The sequence below is a fragment of the Saccostrea echinata genome, unplaced genomic scaffold, assembly GCF_033153115.1.
Source record: "Saccostrea echinata isolate AGI-Se365-2 ecotype Australia unplaced genomic scaffold, CSIRO_AGI_Sech_v1 ptg000054l, whole genome shotgun sequence".
In the NCBI taxonomy this organism is placed as follows: domain Eukaryota; kingdom Metazoa; phylum Mollusca; class Bivalvia; order Ostreida; family Ostreidae; genus Saccostrea; species Saccostrea echinata.
Genome location: NW_026889803.1, coordinates 69,112,181 through 69,130,693, shown reverse-complemented (window position 1 = coordinate 69,130,693; position 18,513 = coordinate 69,112,181). Strand labels below are relative to the sequence as shown.

The following is an 18,513-nucleotide window of genomic DNA, read 5'->3' as shown; positions in this document are numbered from 1 at the left end:
TGAAAAATATGTTAAAAAGGTAGAACATGTTAGTAAGCAGATAGGAAATGGTTAATAATGGAGGGGGGGGGGGTTAACTGAAAATGAGAGACCTGTTAATAGGAAGTATGAAATGTTAAACTCATGAACCCTACGTCTAAATACCGGTGTGTGAAAAAATATTTAGACACAGGGTTCATAAGTTACAGAGAAGGAAGACGGGTGAATGAAAAATATGTTAAAAAGGTAGAACATGTTAGTAAGCAGATAGGAAATGGTTAATAATGGAGGGGGGGGGGGTTAACTGAAAATGAGAGACCTGTTAATAGGAAGTATGAAATGTTAAACTCATGAACCCTACGTCTAAATACCGGTGTGTGAAAAAATATTTAGACACAGGGTTCTTAAGTTACAGAGAAGGAAGACGGGTGAATGAAAAATATGTTAAAAAGGTAGAACATGTTAGTAAGCAGATAGGAAATGGTTAATAATGGAGGGGGGGGGGGTTAACTGAAAATGAGAGACCTGTTAATAGGAAGTATGAAATGTTAAACTCATGAACCCTACGTCTAAATACCGGTGTGTGAAAAAATATTTAGACACAGGGTTCTTAAGTTACAGAGAAGGAAGACAGGTGAATGAAAAATATGTTAAAAAGGTAGAACATGTTAGTAAGCAGATAGGAAATGGTTAATAATGGAGGGGGGGGGGTTAACTGAAAATGAGAGACCTGTTAATAGGAAGTATGAAATGTTAAACTCATGAACCCTACGTCTAAATACCGGTGTGTGAAAAAATATTTAGACACAGGGTTCATAAGTTACAGAGAAGGAAGTCGGGTGAATGAAAAATATGTTAAAAAGGTAGAACATGTTAGTAAGCAGATAGGAAATGGTTAATAATGGAGGGGGGGGGGGGTTTAACTGAAAATGAGAGACCTGTTAATAGGAAGTATGAAATGTTAAACTCATGAACCCTACGTCTAAATACCGGTGTGTGAAAAAATATTTAGACACAGGGTTCATAAGTTACAGAGAAGGAAGACGGGTGAATGAAAAATATGTTAAAAAGGTAGAACATGTTAGTAAGCAGATAGGAAATGGTTAATAATAAACACATGTTAATGAGCAGAGAGAATGGGAAAGAAGCAAGACAGGTTAATAATGAACAGACATGTTAGAAAGGAGGAATAGAGGGAAAAGGGACACCACTCACCATCATCATGATGCCTCCCATCTCCTACTTTCCCACTGGTGGTGGCTTATCCTGGGGAATCACTTCCAGGGAAGGCGAGCATCGAGATGGAAGCCAGGAAGGATGACCTCCAAGAGACTGAGAAGATGGCAATGCCATCTCCCAAGCATGTGCAAAAGCATGATCTCTCTGAGAAGGAGCTATCACAGACTGAGTGGATAGCACTGCCATCCCTTCAGTTTGTTCAAGCTTCATCTCAGGAAGATCAAACACAGGCTTGAGAGCTGGCACTGCAATCTCCTCAGGCTGTTCAAGGTCTTCCAAAGGATTAGCTATCACAGACTGAGTAGATGGCAGTGCCATCTCTTCAGTTTGTTCTAGCTCCTCCTCAGGAAGATCAAGCACAGGCTGGAGAGGTGGCAGTGCCATCTCCTCAGGCTGTTGGAGAGCATCTCCAGCCCCCACCCTCTGCTGCCTGATGGACTTCCGCACCTAGAAGGGAAAAAAAAGTGTCAGAAAGGGGTCAGAATATTAAATCTCAAACTATACAGAACCTCCAGTTCCATAGCGTTCATTAAGAAAACAAGAGGCCCAAGGGCCTTGAATCACTCTTGTGATAAATTGTACAACCTATCACTTCTTTTTAAAGCCTTTAAATATCCTGTATATTTAGATAAAGCCTTGAAATTCCAAAAGTAAATCATGACCTACATTTTGGTTCAAACACTCCGAGAACCCAGGATGAATCAACTGACAAAGTGTGATGAATCAAAGCCCCTTATTATCTTAATTATTCAGATATAGCCATGAGATTATGAGATTTCATTTGATGATTCTTAGTGAATTAGGACCTGAAATATTTGAATATAGCCATAAAATTTCAAAAGTAGGTCACAGTGACCTTTTTAGTTGACCTTCTCTGAAGAACCAAGATGCATCAACTGACAAAGTTTGATGATTCTTAGCCAATTAGGACCTGAGGTATTTAAATATAACCATAAAATTTCAAAAGTAGGTTATGGTGACCTACTTTTGGTTGACATTCTCCGAGGACCCAAGATGCATTAATTGACTAAGTTTGATGATTCTAATCCGATAAGTACCTGAGATATTTAAATATAGACTTAAAATTTCAAAAGTAGGTCTTGGTGACCTACTTTTTACTTGTGGTTTTCCGAAGATCTAAGATGCATCTATTGACAAAATTTGATGATTCTAAGCCAAAAAGTACCTGAAATATTTAAATATAGCCATGAAATTTCCAAAGTAGGTCACAGTGACCTTCTTTCTAGTTGACATTCTCTGAGGACCCAGGATGCATCACCTGACAAAAATTAATGATTCTAAGCCAATTAGAACCAGAAAATATTTAAACGTAGCAATAAAATTTCAAAAGTAGATAATGGTAACCTTAAATATAGCCATAAAATTTTAAAAGTAGGTCACGGTGATCTACTTTTTAGTTTAAACTCTTTGAGGAACCAAGATGCATCGACTGACAAAGTTTGATGATCATAGGACTGATAGTGTCCAAAATATGCCTCTAAAACAATTTGAAAAGGAATGCCTGCAAAATTCAAGAAGTAGGTCATCGTGACCTACTTTTTGATAAATATGTTTTAAGTTCCTTAGATGAATCAATTTACAAGATTTGATGATTCTAAAGTTTTAAGTATTTGCAATGATGACCCTTAAATGTTTTCAACAAGATTAGCCATAAAATTCAAAATAGTAGGCCATAGTGACCTACTTTTCAGTTATAGTACTTTGAGGACCTACGATGCATCAACTGACAAAGTTTAATGATCATAGGCATTAAAGTGTCCAAAATATGCATCAAAATCATTTTAAACACAAATGCCAGAAAAATTATACAAGAGGCCCATGGGCCACAATGCTCACCTGAGTCAATATGGCCCTGCTGTTCTTCATCAGCAGATTTCTATTCATATGTAAAGCTTTGATCAGCTGTTCTAGGTATACCCTACCCCCAGGTGCCATGTTTTGAATGAAATTGAAACTAAACTTTTTGAGGATGCTTCTATATTCATTTAACTAATCATGGCTTTGCTGTTCTTGTAAACGGAATTTTAAAGATGTCTGCCACCCTTTCTGGGGGGGGGGGGGGGGGGGGGGAAGGTGGTCATGATATGAACAAACTTCACTCTACACTACCTGAGGATGCTTCCATATGAATATGAGGCCAAAATTTTTCTATTTTCTGATTTACGGAATTTTTTTCTCAAAAATTTGAGTCGGGTGGTCGAAATAAAAATAAAAATAAAAGCTTGAAGTTTAAGCAGTCGGTCAGAAAAATAAAAATAAAATGAAAACATAGGTAATCAAAGATTATGAAGCTCACCTCGACGGATGTTATCTTTAAGGAAGACAAATTTCACATCATATTCTTTTTTTAGTTTGTGTACATCCCAAGATCAATATCCATGCAAGTTTGGTTTAAGTACAACTTATAGTTACTAGGAAACAGACCTGTTCAAAAAACGTTTATCCTGTTTACTAATCAAGAAAATTTTGGTCAGTTCCAACATCCAAAATAAGTCTGGAAGTTTTCATCCTCAGATGCACCATCTATGCAAGTTTAATCATAACAGTCCATAATGTTATATAGTTACTCCAAAAAAAGTATCCTGGACACTCATCTGGAAAATGCGGGTCAGATTCAGAATCCAAAGCAAATTTGAAAGTGACCGTCCCTAGCTACATCATCCATGCTAATTTGGTTAAAATATGGCAAAAATTCACTCATGTGGAAGATCTAGGTCGAACCAGCAGGTTGGTTAGTGTACATCCCAAGATGCATCATCCATGCAAGTTTGGTCCAGGTAGGGCTTATACTTTCTTGGGAATGGATCTGCTCCAAAACCTTTAACCTGGTCACTCATCTGGAAAATCTAGGTCAGATCAAGCATTGAAGCAAGTGTGGTAGTGTCCATCCCTTGATGCATCATCATTGCAAGTTTGGTCCAGGTAGAGCTTAAAGTTACTTGGGAATGGACCTACTCCAAATACCTTAACCTAATCACTCATCTGAAAAATCTAAGTCAGATCCAGCAGCCAAAGCAAGTGTGGTAGTGTCCATCCCTAGATGCATCATCCATGCAAGTTTGTTCAAGGTAGGGCTAATATTTACTCGGGAATGGATCTGCTCCAAAAACTTTAACCTGGTCACTCATCTGGAAAATCTAGGTCAGACCCAGCATCTGTAGCAAGTGTGGTAGTGTCCATCCATAGATGCATCATCCATGCAAGTTTGGTCAAGGTAGGGCTTATAGTTACTTGGGAATGGACCTGCTCCAAAAAACTTTGACCTGGTTACTCATCTGGAAAATCTAGGTCAGATCCAGCATCTGAAGCAAGTGTGATAGTGTCCATCCCTAGATGCATCATCCATGCAAGTTTGGTCCAGGTAGGGCTAATAGTTACTTGGGTATGGACCTGCTCCAAAAACATTAACCTGGTCACTCATCTGGAAAATCTAGGTCAGGTCTAGCACCTGAAGCAAGTGTGGTAGTGTCCATCCATAGATGCATCATCCATGCAAGTTTGGTCAAGGTAGGGCTTATAGCTACTTGGGAATGGACCTGCTCCAAAAACTTTAACCTGGTTACTCAACTGGAAAATGTAGGTCAGATCCAGCATCCGAAGCAAGTGTGGTAGTGTCCATCCCTAGAAGCATCATCCATGCAAGTTTGGTCAAGGTAGGGCTTATAGTTACTTGGGACTTTAACCTGGTCACTCAACTGGAAAATGTAGGTCAGATCAAGCATCCGAAGCAAGTGTGGTAGTGTCCATCCCTAGAAACATCATCCATGCAAGTTTGGTCCAGGTAGAGCTTATAGTTACTTGGGTATGGACTTGCTTTTAATACTTTAACCTGGTCACTCAACTGGAAAATCTAGGTCAGATCCAGCATCTGAAGCAAGTGTGGTAGTGTCCATCCCTAGAAGCATCATCCATGTAAGTTTGGTCAAGGTAGGGCTTATAGTTACTTGGGAATGGACCTGCTCCAAAAACTTTAACCTGGTCACTCAACTGGAAAATGTAGGTCAGATCAAGCATCCGAAGCAAGTGTGGTAGTGTCCATCCCTAGAAGCATCATCCATGCAAGTTTGGTCCAGGTAAAGCTTATAGTTACTTGGGAATGGACTTGCTTTTAAAACTTTAACCAAGATGCTAATGCTGACGCCAACACCGATGCCGGGGGTATAGCATAAGCTCATCTCAACTTCGTTGAGGTGAGCTTAAAATGCAATAAAAATTTTATTTTTAATTAAGGATGGATTTTTTTTTTCTATGACCTTAATTTGTTAGGAAAAAAAAGTTATTTGAAAAACTTATGTATACAAAACACAAAACTGGTATTGTTAATGTATCAATGAACTATTTTAAATTGAACTTTCTCTTAGATATATGGGGCAGGGGGTGCATTTCTAGTAATAACAGCTCGCAGTTTCTAACATTAATGCAAATCAAGCATACAAATCTGTAGTCTTCTCTCAGTTATCAAATATCATATTAGTGTCACCACAGTAAAACTTATAGGACTTATATCACATCCCTCATAAACTTTTCAGAATCTTTTATTTTTTGGTATTCAGCAAATTACAAGATTTGAGGATTTTGAACTAGCTCTGGCAAAGTTATGGCAAAAATACAGTGAGACATTCAATGGATCAGCTAAAATAAATTAATTCACAGAAGTGCATGTGAAACATGATAAAAAGAAAAGTTGTATAATATTTTTTTAATGCAATTCCAATTAATATATATGTAGGTGGATTGTCTTAAAATTGAGTTTAAAAAAATCTTTAAAATGTATTTCAACGTGGACAAAGGGTGATCAAAAAGTTTGCGAACTATCTCTATATTTAAAGAACCACAATTCAGATCAGAATGAAATTTGGCACACATATAGTCATACACATGTTCCATAAATAGCAGATGTTAAAAAATGTTTTGCTCCATGTTTGTGATGTCACAATGTAAAAATGACGTCAGTCTGTAGCTATAGGTCACTTGTGACAAAAAATGGTTGACTCAGTCGTACTCGAGAATGAACAGCTGTAAAGTTTAACATATATCTCTGAAATTCCTTTGCAGTAGAACATGATAATTTGTACAAGGTTTATGAAGACAAAAGACTTACCAGAAGTTCACTCATTAATTGGATTGAATGTTTTAGTGAAGGCAGGGAGATGGTTAAAAATGATGTTTGTTCTGTTGCCCAGCGAAAGCAAGTCAGTAAAAAGATGTGTCTTTAGTTGAGCAATTTGTTTTGAAAGATCACCAAGTTACAGTAAGAAAAATAGTTGAATATCTGAGCAATAATATAAATATGAAATCCCTAAAATATCATTTACTTTAGACTTTGAACTTATGAGATATGAAAAAAAAGAAGGCCCCCATACTTTTTCCTCATTGGATAAACGATGCTCCTGAGACAGAGAACTCGGGTTCTGATGGTCACCATGCTAATTCTGGGAAGGGATATCCTTATCCACCCATCCTATTGCCGAGATTTGACTATTTCTGACAGATGGTCTGTTCTTGTTACAAGAAATTACTTGCATGGTCAGAAATACAAGACTCTGAAAAATATCTTAGCTTCTGTGAACAGACCGCTACAAAGCATGTCACGTGACTGCCTGGATTACGTGATTTGTGCTTGGGCAGAACAATGGCAGATGTGCATCAAAATTGGAGAGGACTACTTTAAAAAATAATAAACACTGAAACCTCATTTTATTTTTTTTAAGTAAGTAATTCAATTAGTTCGCAAACTTTTTGATCACCCCTCATATTGAAGCAATTGTCAAAGATAATATGTACTCAAACCTTTCAAAACAAGCGGTTGACAGAACCTTGATTCCCACGTGACCCACTGTATGACATTTGATCAAAATAATTGTTTCGTCTATTTCATTCAATCTTTCATTAAAAGTTAATCTGAAAATTATACTTTTTCTAATATATGACATTGACATGTCACTTTTTAAAATGACTATTTAAAAATATATGAAACCCTCCAATTCTGACATTTTGGCACTTTGTCACTTTTTAAAATGACTATTTAAAAATATATGAAACCCTCCGATTTTGACATGTCACTTTTTAAAATGACTACTTAAAAATGTATGAAACCCTCCAATTCTAACATTTTGGCGCTATGCTGTGCAGTGACTATTCACACTTCGAATACTGTGTTTGGATGAATATTAGCATAGTTGATTGTGAAAGAATTTGGCCGAGCCGAACCAAGCCGGGTAAACCCCGGTACACTCTTAGAATCAAGCAAACAGACTCATGTAAAGTAAAAGAAATATTGTATTTCTATCATAAAACATTAACTAGCATAGAAAAGGACTAAACTTTTTGCAAAAATGTTCATTTCACAAGCGTACCTTGATCAAAAGCTTCACATCTCAAAACAAACAATTTTCAACACTACTATCCCCAAGGACGCCAAGTTGAAGCCGCCCGAGCCTATCAAATTTTTCCGGCTCCATCGGCTCACCTGGCTTGATCTGTGCGCAATACTGGCTCAGAATCAAGTGTGTCGACGGTCATAGCCAGTTTACCTGGACAAGCCGGATGGTCAGAATCAAGTATGCTAATTACATACATGTGATAAGTCAAAGACCACAAAACTGTACAGGAGCCATAAAAAAACTGGAATTTGGGTGAAAAAACTGTACACTGCCTATCAAAAAACGGTACAAAAAAATGGTATAAAATATCGCTTAAATTCTTCTGATATTCCATCGTAATCATTGTAATAAACATCGTATATTTTATACCTACGAAGATCTGGGTCAGATTCACGTATATTAAGACTAAAGTCATGTATATCAACTTTAGAAGTTGGCTTAATTTTTTTCAATCAAGTTACGTATACGAAACATTAACAGTAATTAAGTACCCCTTAAAAAATAAAGCTACATAAAGGGGTATTTGATACGGATTTATAGCAAGATAATTATCCCAATTGGCAGTTCACACCTTCGCACGCAATGGTTTGTGTACACTACACAATTATCATCAGGTCAAGTGTCAAACACAGGTGACGTTTTCCAGTGTCTCGCGAGCGAGAATGAGAGGAAAATGGCGGCATTTAGTGAGAAATTCAAAATACTGTACAAATTTTCATATTCCGTGAATTTTGGTGTCCCGCCGGTACATGATGAATGGGCTTAAAAAACTGTACATTTTGCGTACAGCCTGTACATATCACATGTATGTAATTATTTACCACAGCCAATGACAAATCGCATTTGAAAGGCTTATGAAAAGTTTATTTTTATATCTTTTATTTTTTCATTGACTAAAAATAAACTATTGGCGGGAGAAATAAAAATAAAATTGAATTTGGGACTTTTATTATTATTTCATTTTAGCCCAAATTAGAGTTGGCACTCCCGTAAAACAGGATATAATAAAATGTTTGCCTGACTAATCATGGCTTTGTTGTTCTTGAGAATAATATTATTAAAGACATTTCCTATAAAATTAATGTTCTTTTGTAAAATTTTGATCCCCAATTATGGCCCCACCTTACTACTGGGGGATGCCTTGAACAAACTTGAATCTACACTACCCGAGGATGATTCCATATCAATATGACTAATTGTGGCTTTCTTCTTGAGAAGATTTTTAAAGATTTTTTTCTCTATATTCCTTTATAAAACTTTGATCCCCCATTGTGGCCCAACCTACCCCCGGGGGGTCATGATTTGAACAAACTTGAATCTACACTACGTAATGAAGATTTCACATAAGTTTCAACTTTTTCCATACCTGAGAATACCTAATTCATATAAATATGACTAATCCAGGGTTAGAAACTCCCTAAAATTATAACTCACAAATAATTGCGAGTACCAAGAAAGTGAACTCGCAATTTTATTTTTTTAAATTTTCATATAAAGTAAAATTTTATATAAATTAAATACATGTAACTTAAGGAAAAAGTAACTACTGTACAATACGCAAAATACAACTACAGGGTGACTTTTATTTAAATTACTGATTTAAATCAAAAGCATTGTGTTCTGTCATATTATATAATTTTGCTACAGTTTCAATGCAAAAAAATCAACTCGCAAGTTTTTGCGAATTACCTATTTTTTAACTTGCAATTTTGGAATTTTGCGAGTTGTATATAGTGAATTTCGAACCCTGTAATCGATACTTAGCTGTTCCGGATTAATTTATTCTGATTTATTATTAAATATATATATAATTTAGTTTTAGTTGTAACATGTGTTTGGTTGGATAAAAGATTTTGTTTGTATCGTATAACATAAGTTGCCTACATCACAATGAGTTATGTCAAAAACGTATTATTCCACTTGACGTTACTTTAAAATATGCTTAATTTGAAGCCATTTTTGGAGGAAAAATTATCTTATTGTCTACACTGAAATTAAACTATAAGGAATGAAGCTTATTTTAACCTATGTTATACAATATAACATAACTTGGGGCAGTTTACAGTTTTTTATAAACTGCTTTGCTAGATATAGATATATTCATACATTTTTATGTGTTTCTGATCTGATAATTTTTTTATGTATCATGGTATATTGAAGAATAAAGGCCGTGGTATTTGTTTGATCTCAGCAATGTAACAGTAGTAGAGTATACGGAATGTTGTGCTCAATAGAGTTGGATTTTAGATGTGTCTTATTAAAATCTACATTTTGGGTGGTCTATAGCAAATGCAATGAAGATCACTCTAAGTAGAAGTAAAAGAGGCCCAGGGGCCACATCGCTCACCTGAGCACTATGACTAGGAAAAAGCAGAAATCACTTCAATCTTGAAAGGTTGAAAAGTTTAAATATAAAAGTGGTTGGGGGGGGGGGGGGGGGGGGTCATGAATTGAACAAATTTGAATCTACATTATCTGAGGATGCTTCCATTTAAATATGACCAATCATGGCTTTGCTGTTCTTGAGTAGAAGATTTTTAAAGATTTAACCTATGTATTCCTATGTAAAACTTTGATCACCCATTGTGGCCCCACCCGACCCCCAGGGGTCATGTTTGAACAAACTTGAATGTACACTATCTAAGAATGCTTCCATATAACTATGACCAATCATGGCTTTGCTATTCTTAACAAATAGTTTTTTTTAAAGATTTTTACTATGTGTTCCAATGTAAAACTTTGATTGCCCATTGTGGCCCCACCCGACCCCCGGGGGTCATGATTCGAACAAATTTGTATGTACACTATCTGAGGATGCTACCATATAAATATGACCAATCATGACTTTGCTATTCTTAACAAATTGTTTTTTTTAGAATTTTTACTATGTGTTCCTATATAAAACTTTGATCGCCCATTGTGGCCCCACCCGACCCCCGGGGGTCATGATTTGAACAAATTTGAATGTACACTATCTGAGGATGCTACCATATAAATATGACCAATCATTGCTTTGCTGTTCTTGAGAAGAAGATTTTTACTATGTGTTCCTATGTAAAACTTTGATCGCCCATTGTGGCCCCACCCGACCCCGGTGGGTCATGAGTTGAATAAATTTGAATGTACACTATCTGAGGATACTTCCATGTAAATATGACCAATCATGGCTTTGCTGTTCTTAAGAAGAAGATTTTTAAAGATTTTTCCCATATATTCCTATGTAAAACTTTGATCACCCATTGTGGTCCCACCTGACCCCTGGGGGTCATGAGTTGAACAAACTTGAATCTACACTACCTGAGGATGCTACCATATAAATATGACCAATCATGGCTTTGCTGTTCTTGAGAAGAAGATTTTTACTATGTGTTCCTATGTAAAACTTTGATCGCCCATTGTGTCCCCACCCGACCCCCGGGGGTCCTGAGTTGAACAAACTTGAATCTACACTACCTGAGGATGCTACCATATAAATATGACCAATGATGGCTTTGTTGTTCTTGAGAAGAAGATTTTTAAATATTTTTCCTATATATTCCTATGCAAAACTTTGATCACCCATTGTGGCCCCACCCGACCCCCGGGGGTCATGATTTGAACAAACTTGAATCTACACTACCTGAGGATGCTTCCAAGTAAATATGACCAATCATGGCTTTGCCGTTCTTGAGAAGAAGATTTTTGAAGATTTTTCCTATATATTCCTATATAAAACTTTGATCGCCCATTGTGGCCCCATCCAACCCCCGGGGGTCATGATTTGAACAAACTTGAATCTACACTATCTGAGGATGCTACCATATAAATATGACCAATTATGGTTTTGCTGTTCTTGAGAAGAAGATTTTTAAAAATTTTTCCTGTATATTTCCTATGTAAAACTTTGATCGCCCATTGCGGCCCCACCCGACCCCCGGGGGTCATGATTTGAACAAACTTGAATCTACACTACCTGAGGATGCTTCCACATAAGTTTCATGTTTTCAAGCACAGTGGTTCTTGAGAAGAAGATTTTTTAATGATGCCATTAATTTTTCACAAATTCTTAATTATCTCCCCTTGGAAGAAGGCGTGGCCCTTCATTTGAACAAACTTGAATCCCCTTTACCCAGGGATACTTTGTGGCAAGTTTGGTTGAAATTGGCCCAGTGGTTCTTGAGAAGAAGTCGAAAATGTGAAAAGTTTACAGACGGACTACAGACAAAATGTGATCAGAAAAGCTCACTTGAGCCTTCGGCTCAGGTGAGCTAAAAAATGCTATGGGGATTCTTGGGGTATAACACATTTTACTTGGATTCTTGGGGTGTAATACATTTTATTTGATTTCTTAGGGTGTAATACCACATTTTCGGAAAAAGGAATGCAGGGAAGAATCTTGGAGGATACTTCTAGTTTTAGATGTTATGATACAAGAACTAGGGCTGGATCAATAAATCGATATATCAATATGTATCAATATTTAAGAATATATTGTATAACAAGAGGCCTAAGGGCCTTAACAGTCACCTGAGTATGACACAACAATATAAAGGATGCATAGAGTATAAAATGAACTGAAAAGTAAGACTTTGTTGCCCAAAAGCAAGAAAAATAGGGTGATCATGATCAACAAAATAATTGGTCTTGATATTCATTAACAGTTCATAAATTAGGTTCTAATCTGTTCCCCATTTATCACTATCACCATACAGTATATTAACAAATTTTCAATGCTTCTGTACTATTTTAATCCCTTGTTGAAATCTCTTACATTGGCCTCTCTTGGTCTTTGATGAACATTTAATAAGACAAGTTATTTTTGTCTCATTTTTATTTTTCTACTACTTATAAGTCTATCTGATCATTAAAACTATGAAAGAACTTTTTGTATTATACAATAAAAATTCTTGCATAATTCTCTTATTCTATTTACCTTTCAAGTACATTATTTACAGTGATTAATTACCAAAAGTAAATGGCAAAGGAGAATACAAACTAATAGAGCCCTGGCCAAGACCAGAACACTTGACCAAATGGTCCAGATGTTCAAAAATCTGGTAAAAATTCCCTTCCTTAAAAAATCTTTTACTCTGTTTGCCTCCGATATGCCCAGGTGCAGAGAAGATTTTTAAAGAACTACAGATTCACTATATTATCAATAGAGCCCCCCCCCCCCCCCCCCGAAACTTCAGAGCCTCTGACCCTGGGACCATAAGTTTGCTCATCATAACTAATCACTTTGTTTATCTGCTTAACACTAAGGAGCAAACAGGATTATTTAAAAGAATTAATGCATTTTCACTATATTATCAAGAGCCCCACCCTCACACCAGCACATCTGACCCAGGGGTCATGAAATTCACTAGTCTGGAAGAAGCACTCTTGCTCATCATAACTATACACTTAGCTTCTTTGCTTTTTTAACCAGAGGCAGAAAAGAATATTTTCAAAAAAAATTTTCTTCTTAATAATCAATAGAACCCCCCCCCCCCAAGAACCCTTGAACCTGGGGTCAAAAAATTCACAATTTTTGGAGAGGCATCTTTGTGTATCATAACAATGTACTTTGTTTGTTTAAATAATACCCAGGGGCAGAGAAGAAGATTTTCAAAGAAATAATTCACCTTCACCATAGGATCTATATAGCCCGGCCCTAGCACCAGAACTCCTGTCCCCGGGGCCATAAATTTCACAATTTTGGAAGAGGAAGCACCAGAACCCCTGACCCTGGGGCCATGAATTTCATAATTTTGGTTAAGGGCTCAATGCTTATTACAATCATGCCAACAGTTTGACTGCTTGATATCCAGGAGTAAAGAAGATTTTTAAAGATTGCATTAATTTTGGTGGTTTTAGCCCCACTCCTTAGGCCCCAGGGGGACAGGGGCCACGAATTTCAAAATTTTTAATCCCCATCACCCATAGATGCTATATGTGAAAATTGGTTGAAATTGGTTCAGTGGTTTCAGAGAAGAAGCTAAAAATGTTCAAGAGTCTGCAACTGACGGACCATGCACGACGACGGAGGAAAACAGCAATAGGTCACCTGAGTGACACAGGTGACCTAAAAAAATGGGAATATGTGTCCATGAGGCAGTTTTTCTTATAATTCAATCTGTAAAACAGTTGGAAATTTCAATCACCAAAGATTATATTTGACTGTTCCAAATTAAATCTGATCAATAATGATTTAAACATTAAAGCTGACATGAATTCCTAAAAATGTGACATTTTCATCTATGTACAACTGTCTCATACAAACCATTGCTGTATTCTACCATATTTCTTTCAGATACCTGTCTTATTGTTACGATATATACCTCCATGTGCTTGTTACACTTGAGTGAATTTTTGGTTTGACTATCGACTTATGCTCATCTTCGATGGTAAAGCATTTGGAAACACATGAATTCATTAAAACGTATCAAAACCACAACAGATATAAACAGTTATAACAATATTTATAAATTTTTATTGTTTTGAATTACAAATGTAAACTAGAACTGTCCAAAAGGGACAAATACCCCCGCTGGGTTTTTCAGAGAAGGTACCAAATCACTAACGATTTCTAGATGTGAGAGATGTTCACAATTTGCTTAAACATTTAGACTGAAAATTTAATTACTCATTATATTTTTTGTTAATGACTGAAACTAAGGTGCAGCCTAATAAAACATCAATACTAGTAATTACAGTGTTTTTTATTACATTGAAAAAATAGTTTGCAACTATCTGTCATCTTTGTGAGACATGACACTATGCAAATTGATTGTTGAAAAAAAAAAAAAATCATAATTAATTATACAAAATCAAATTGATCTTAATACCTTTATGTCAAACTCATTTTAAAAATAAAAGGCTGGTTCCAGTAACTATGTATTTTGACAGACATAAATTACAATTAAGAGACTTAGACAACAGAGATCTTTATTTCTTTCTGCCCAATTCCCAGGAGATATAGATAAGACCTGCTTGATCAGAGATGCCCTAACAAATCGCTGATGAGTCCGGGTTCGGCTGAATGGAATAGGCTTGGATTCAGCTGCTACACAAACCGTCCACACTGAACTCATTTATTAATCTTTAACTGGATGCATGTCCACTCATAACTCCCAAGGGACAAATGGATTTACACTATCGCTGTGTAATGTAAAAACTGTTTTTAATACTTTGTGTTTTTTTTTAAAGTTCTAATGAGCAGTTTTAAGCTGTAGTTCACATTTTTGTACAGATGTTCTAGATTCTAAGTCTCAAACCTTAGACATGAACCCGAAATGACTAAGTCAATAAAAATGAAAAAAAAAAAAACCTGTAAAATGCAGAAAAATTATCAAATAATGTTGAAAATACCAGGTGCACATCTTCATATGGTAAATAATAAGTGTACATATTTTCATACAAATCTATGCAATAGTCTCTGGGAACAGATCCGGACAAAACCACATAATGAAAATGAAAAAAACACCTGTAAAATGCAAAAAATTATCCAATCATGATGAAAATATCAGGTGCACACCTTCATATGGTAAAGAATAAGTGTACAAATTTTCAGACAAATCCTTGCAACAGTTTCTAAGAAATAGTCCGGACAAAATCTCGTCTACAGACAGACGGACAAGCTGATTCCAATATACCCCCCCCCTAAACTTCGTTTGCGGGGGGTATAAAAAAATGCAAGTTTGGAACTGAAAAATATAGTTGCACATGTATTTTTTTAAAGTAGTCGCCAATATATGCATTAAAAACCCTGAAATAATAAGCAGTAAACTTTGTGAACACAATTTGAAATTATCTATCATTAGAATGGAACAAACAACCAGTATCTTTACTGCACATATCCACATGCACTTGATGCATGTCCAGAAAACATGTCGAATGCTGTAAACTTATTCATACCTGGTAATAAGACCACTGCAATGGTTCGAAAATGTGCACATTCCTAGTGATTTACACCCTGAATTCCATTTATTGAAATATGCATCACAAAAAAGTGATAAACTCCATAAAAACTCGACAGTAACTGTTAAGTATACAATGTACAGTCTAAGCGTCGATACACTTAGTCCATGCTGATCTGCTGATCAGATTGAAACCCATTCACTAACTATCGTTATAAAATTTCAAAAGATTTCAGATGGATCCAGACAAGAAATTTTTAGAAAAATAAATAAACAAGAAAATCTATTTTGGGCTGGGAGATGGACACATCTAATAGACAATTTCCTCTAGTATCTTTCTATATGCTTTGACTGTTGAAATTATTACATGTCTAGAAATAATTCACATTCACATGTGGGAATGAAATAATTTGTACAAGGATGAAAAATAATGCCTTTTTAAGAGCTCATGTCAGCTTTAAGGAGACAGAACATTCCTAATAATATTACTTAACACAGAGACAACTAGTGCTGTACGTACTTCCAGGCCAGTAGGAAGCAATTTCAGTTTTTTTTTTGGGGGGGGGGGCACAGTCATACATTTTCAGTTGGGGGCACTATCAACTTCAAAAAATTCCTTGACAAGCAAATAAAAAAAGGGTAATCAGACATTTTTATTGAGGGGGCACAAGCATATAATAGCTATATTTTCTATTATAAGTAATCTATATATCGGTTCCTACAGCCATGACTTCAACACGTTGAATTTACAGATGTTAAAGTGTATTTTGTAGTGACAGTGAGACAAGAACTATGAAATGAGTTATGAAGAAAACCCAGTTCTTGTAGAATTCACGCATTAGAAAGAATCCAAAATAATTGCATCTTATCAAAATTTTTTGCTCAATATAAACAGCCCTAATACAAGCTGGGATAGATAATTAAACAAGAGGCCCATGGGATACAATGCTCACCTGAGTCAATATAGCCCTGTTGTTCTTCGTCAGCAGATTTTCCTCCTATATATTCATATGTAAAGTTTTGATCGCCTGTCACCAAACTTGAATCTATACTACCTGAGGATGCTTCCATATCAATATGACTCATCATCGCTTTGTTGTTCTTGAGAAGATTTTTTAAAGATATTTCCTATACATGTTCTATTGTAAAACTTTGATCCCCCATTATGGCCCCACCCTACCACTGGAGGATGCCTTGAACAAACTTGAATCTACAATACCTGGATGCTTCCATATCAATATGATTAATCATGGCTTTCCTGTTCTTGAAAAGATTTTTAAAGATTTTTCCTATACATTCCTATGTAAATTTTTTATCCTATGTAAAACTTTGTGGCCTCACCCTACCCTCAGAGGTCATGATTTGAAAAAAAAATTGAATCGACACTACCTAAGGATGATTCCATATTCAATATGACTAATCATGGCTTTGTTGTTCTGTAGAAAAAGATTTTAAAGATTTTTTTCTATATATTCCTATGTAAAACTTTGATGACCCATTGTGGCCCCACCCTACCCCTGGGGGTCATGATTTGAACAAACTTGAATCAACACTACCTGAGGATGATTCCATATCAATATGACTAATTGTGGCTTTGTTGTTATTGAGAAGAAGATTTTTAAAGATTTTTCCTATATATTCCTATGTAAAACTTTGATCCCCCATTCTGGCCCCACCCTACCCCGGGGAGTCATGATTTGAACAAATTTGAATTTACACTACCTGAGGATGATTCCATATCAATATGACTAATTGTGGCTTTGTTGTTATTGAGAAGAAGATTTTTCAAGATTTTTCCAATATATTCCTATGTAAAACTTTGATCCCCCATTCTGGCCCCACCCTACCCCGGGGAGTCATGAATTGAACAAACTTGAATCTACACTACCTGAGGATGATCCCATATCAATATGAATAATTGTGGCTTTGTTGTTATTAAGAAGAAGAATTTTAAAGATTTTTCCTATATATTCCTATGTAAAACTTTGATCCCCCATTCTGGCCCCACCCTAACCCTGGGGGTCATGATTTGAACAAACTTGAATCTACTCTACCTGAAGATGATTCCATATCAATATGACTAATTGTGGCTCTGTTGTTCTTGAGAAGAAGATTTTTTAAGATTTTTGCTATATATTCCTATGTAAAACTTTGATTCCCCATTGTGGCCCACCCTACCCCTGGGGGTCATGATTTGAACAAACTTGAATCTACACTATGTAATGAAGGTTTCACATAAGTGTCAACTTCTCTGGCCCAATGGTTCTTGAGAAGAAGATTTTTAAAAGATGACACCAAATTTTCACAAATTCTTAATTATCTCCCCTTTGAAGAGGGCATGGCCCTTCATTTGAACAAACTTTAACCCCCTTCACCCAAGGATGCTTTGTGGCAAGTTTGGTTGAAATTGGCACAGTGGTTCTGGAGATGAAGTCGAAAATGTGAAAAGTTTACAGACGGACAGACAGACAGACGGACTACAGACAAAATGTGATCAGAAAAGCTCACTTGAGCTTTCAGCTCATGTAAGCTAAAAAAAAATGAAAGTTGAAAATAACCACAACTAACTAAATCTTTCTGTAAAATTATAGAAAAAATAAAACTATAAAACTAATAAAACAATAAAACTAAAAGTACCAATATTTTCCAATCAGACAGGGAGAATTTGTGTTTTTTATACTTACCGGGAAGTCCATCACGTAGTCGCTGTGCCAGGCAGGGCGTCGTCGAATCCTCCCAGATCGTCTAGGTTCCATCTAGATAAAAATAAAAATTTATCAGTATATGTCCCAGGACAAAAGTTAATATTTTCCTTAAATTTCAAATTATATGGCACTAGAGCATCCAGTTTTTCCAGGCTTGTATTTAAGTGAGGTTACAGAACTCCCAATTTGGTAAAATTAACCCATATGTTCTCTGAGTATTTCAACTCTTTTTTTTTTCCAGTGAAAGGTTCTCAAGGTTCCTTGTCCTTTTGCTTACTCATATAAAATATTTTCCTTAATGCTTTTAAT

The 18,513-nt window shown here is 35.9% G+C and overlaps 1 protein-coding gene across 1 annotated transcript; it reads right to left on the bottom strand.

Annotated features, from left to right (window-relative positions):
- Positions 1-408: 408 nt before the first annotated feature.
- On the bottom strand, positions 409-18,251 carry LOC133171726 (uncharacterized). Its single transcript, XM_061306514.1, has 2 exons — positions 18,184-18,251; positions 409-1,665 (listed from the first exon to the last, which is right to left on the bottom strand). Exons 1-2 carry the CDS (start codon positions 18,193-18,195, stop codon positions 1,219-1,221), a joined length of 459 nt encoding a protein of 152 aa, XP_061162498.1. The 5' UTR covers positions 18,196-18,251; the 3' UTR covers positions 409-1,218.
- Between the last annotated feature and the right edge of the window lie 262 nt (positions 18,252-18,513).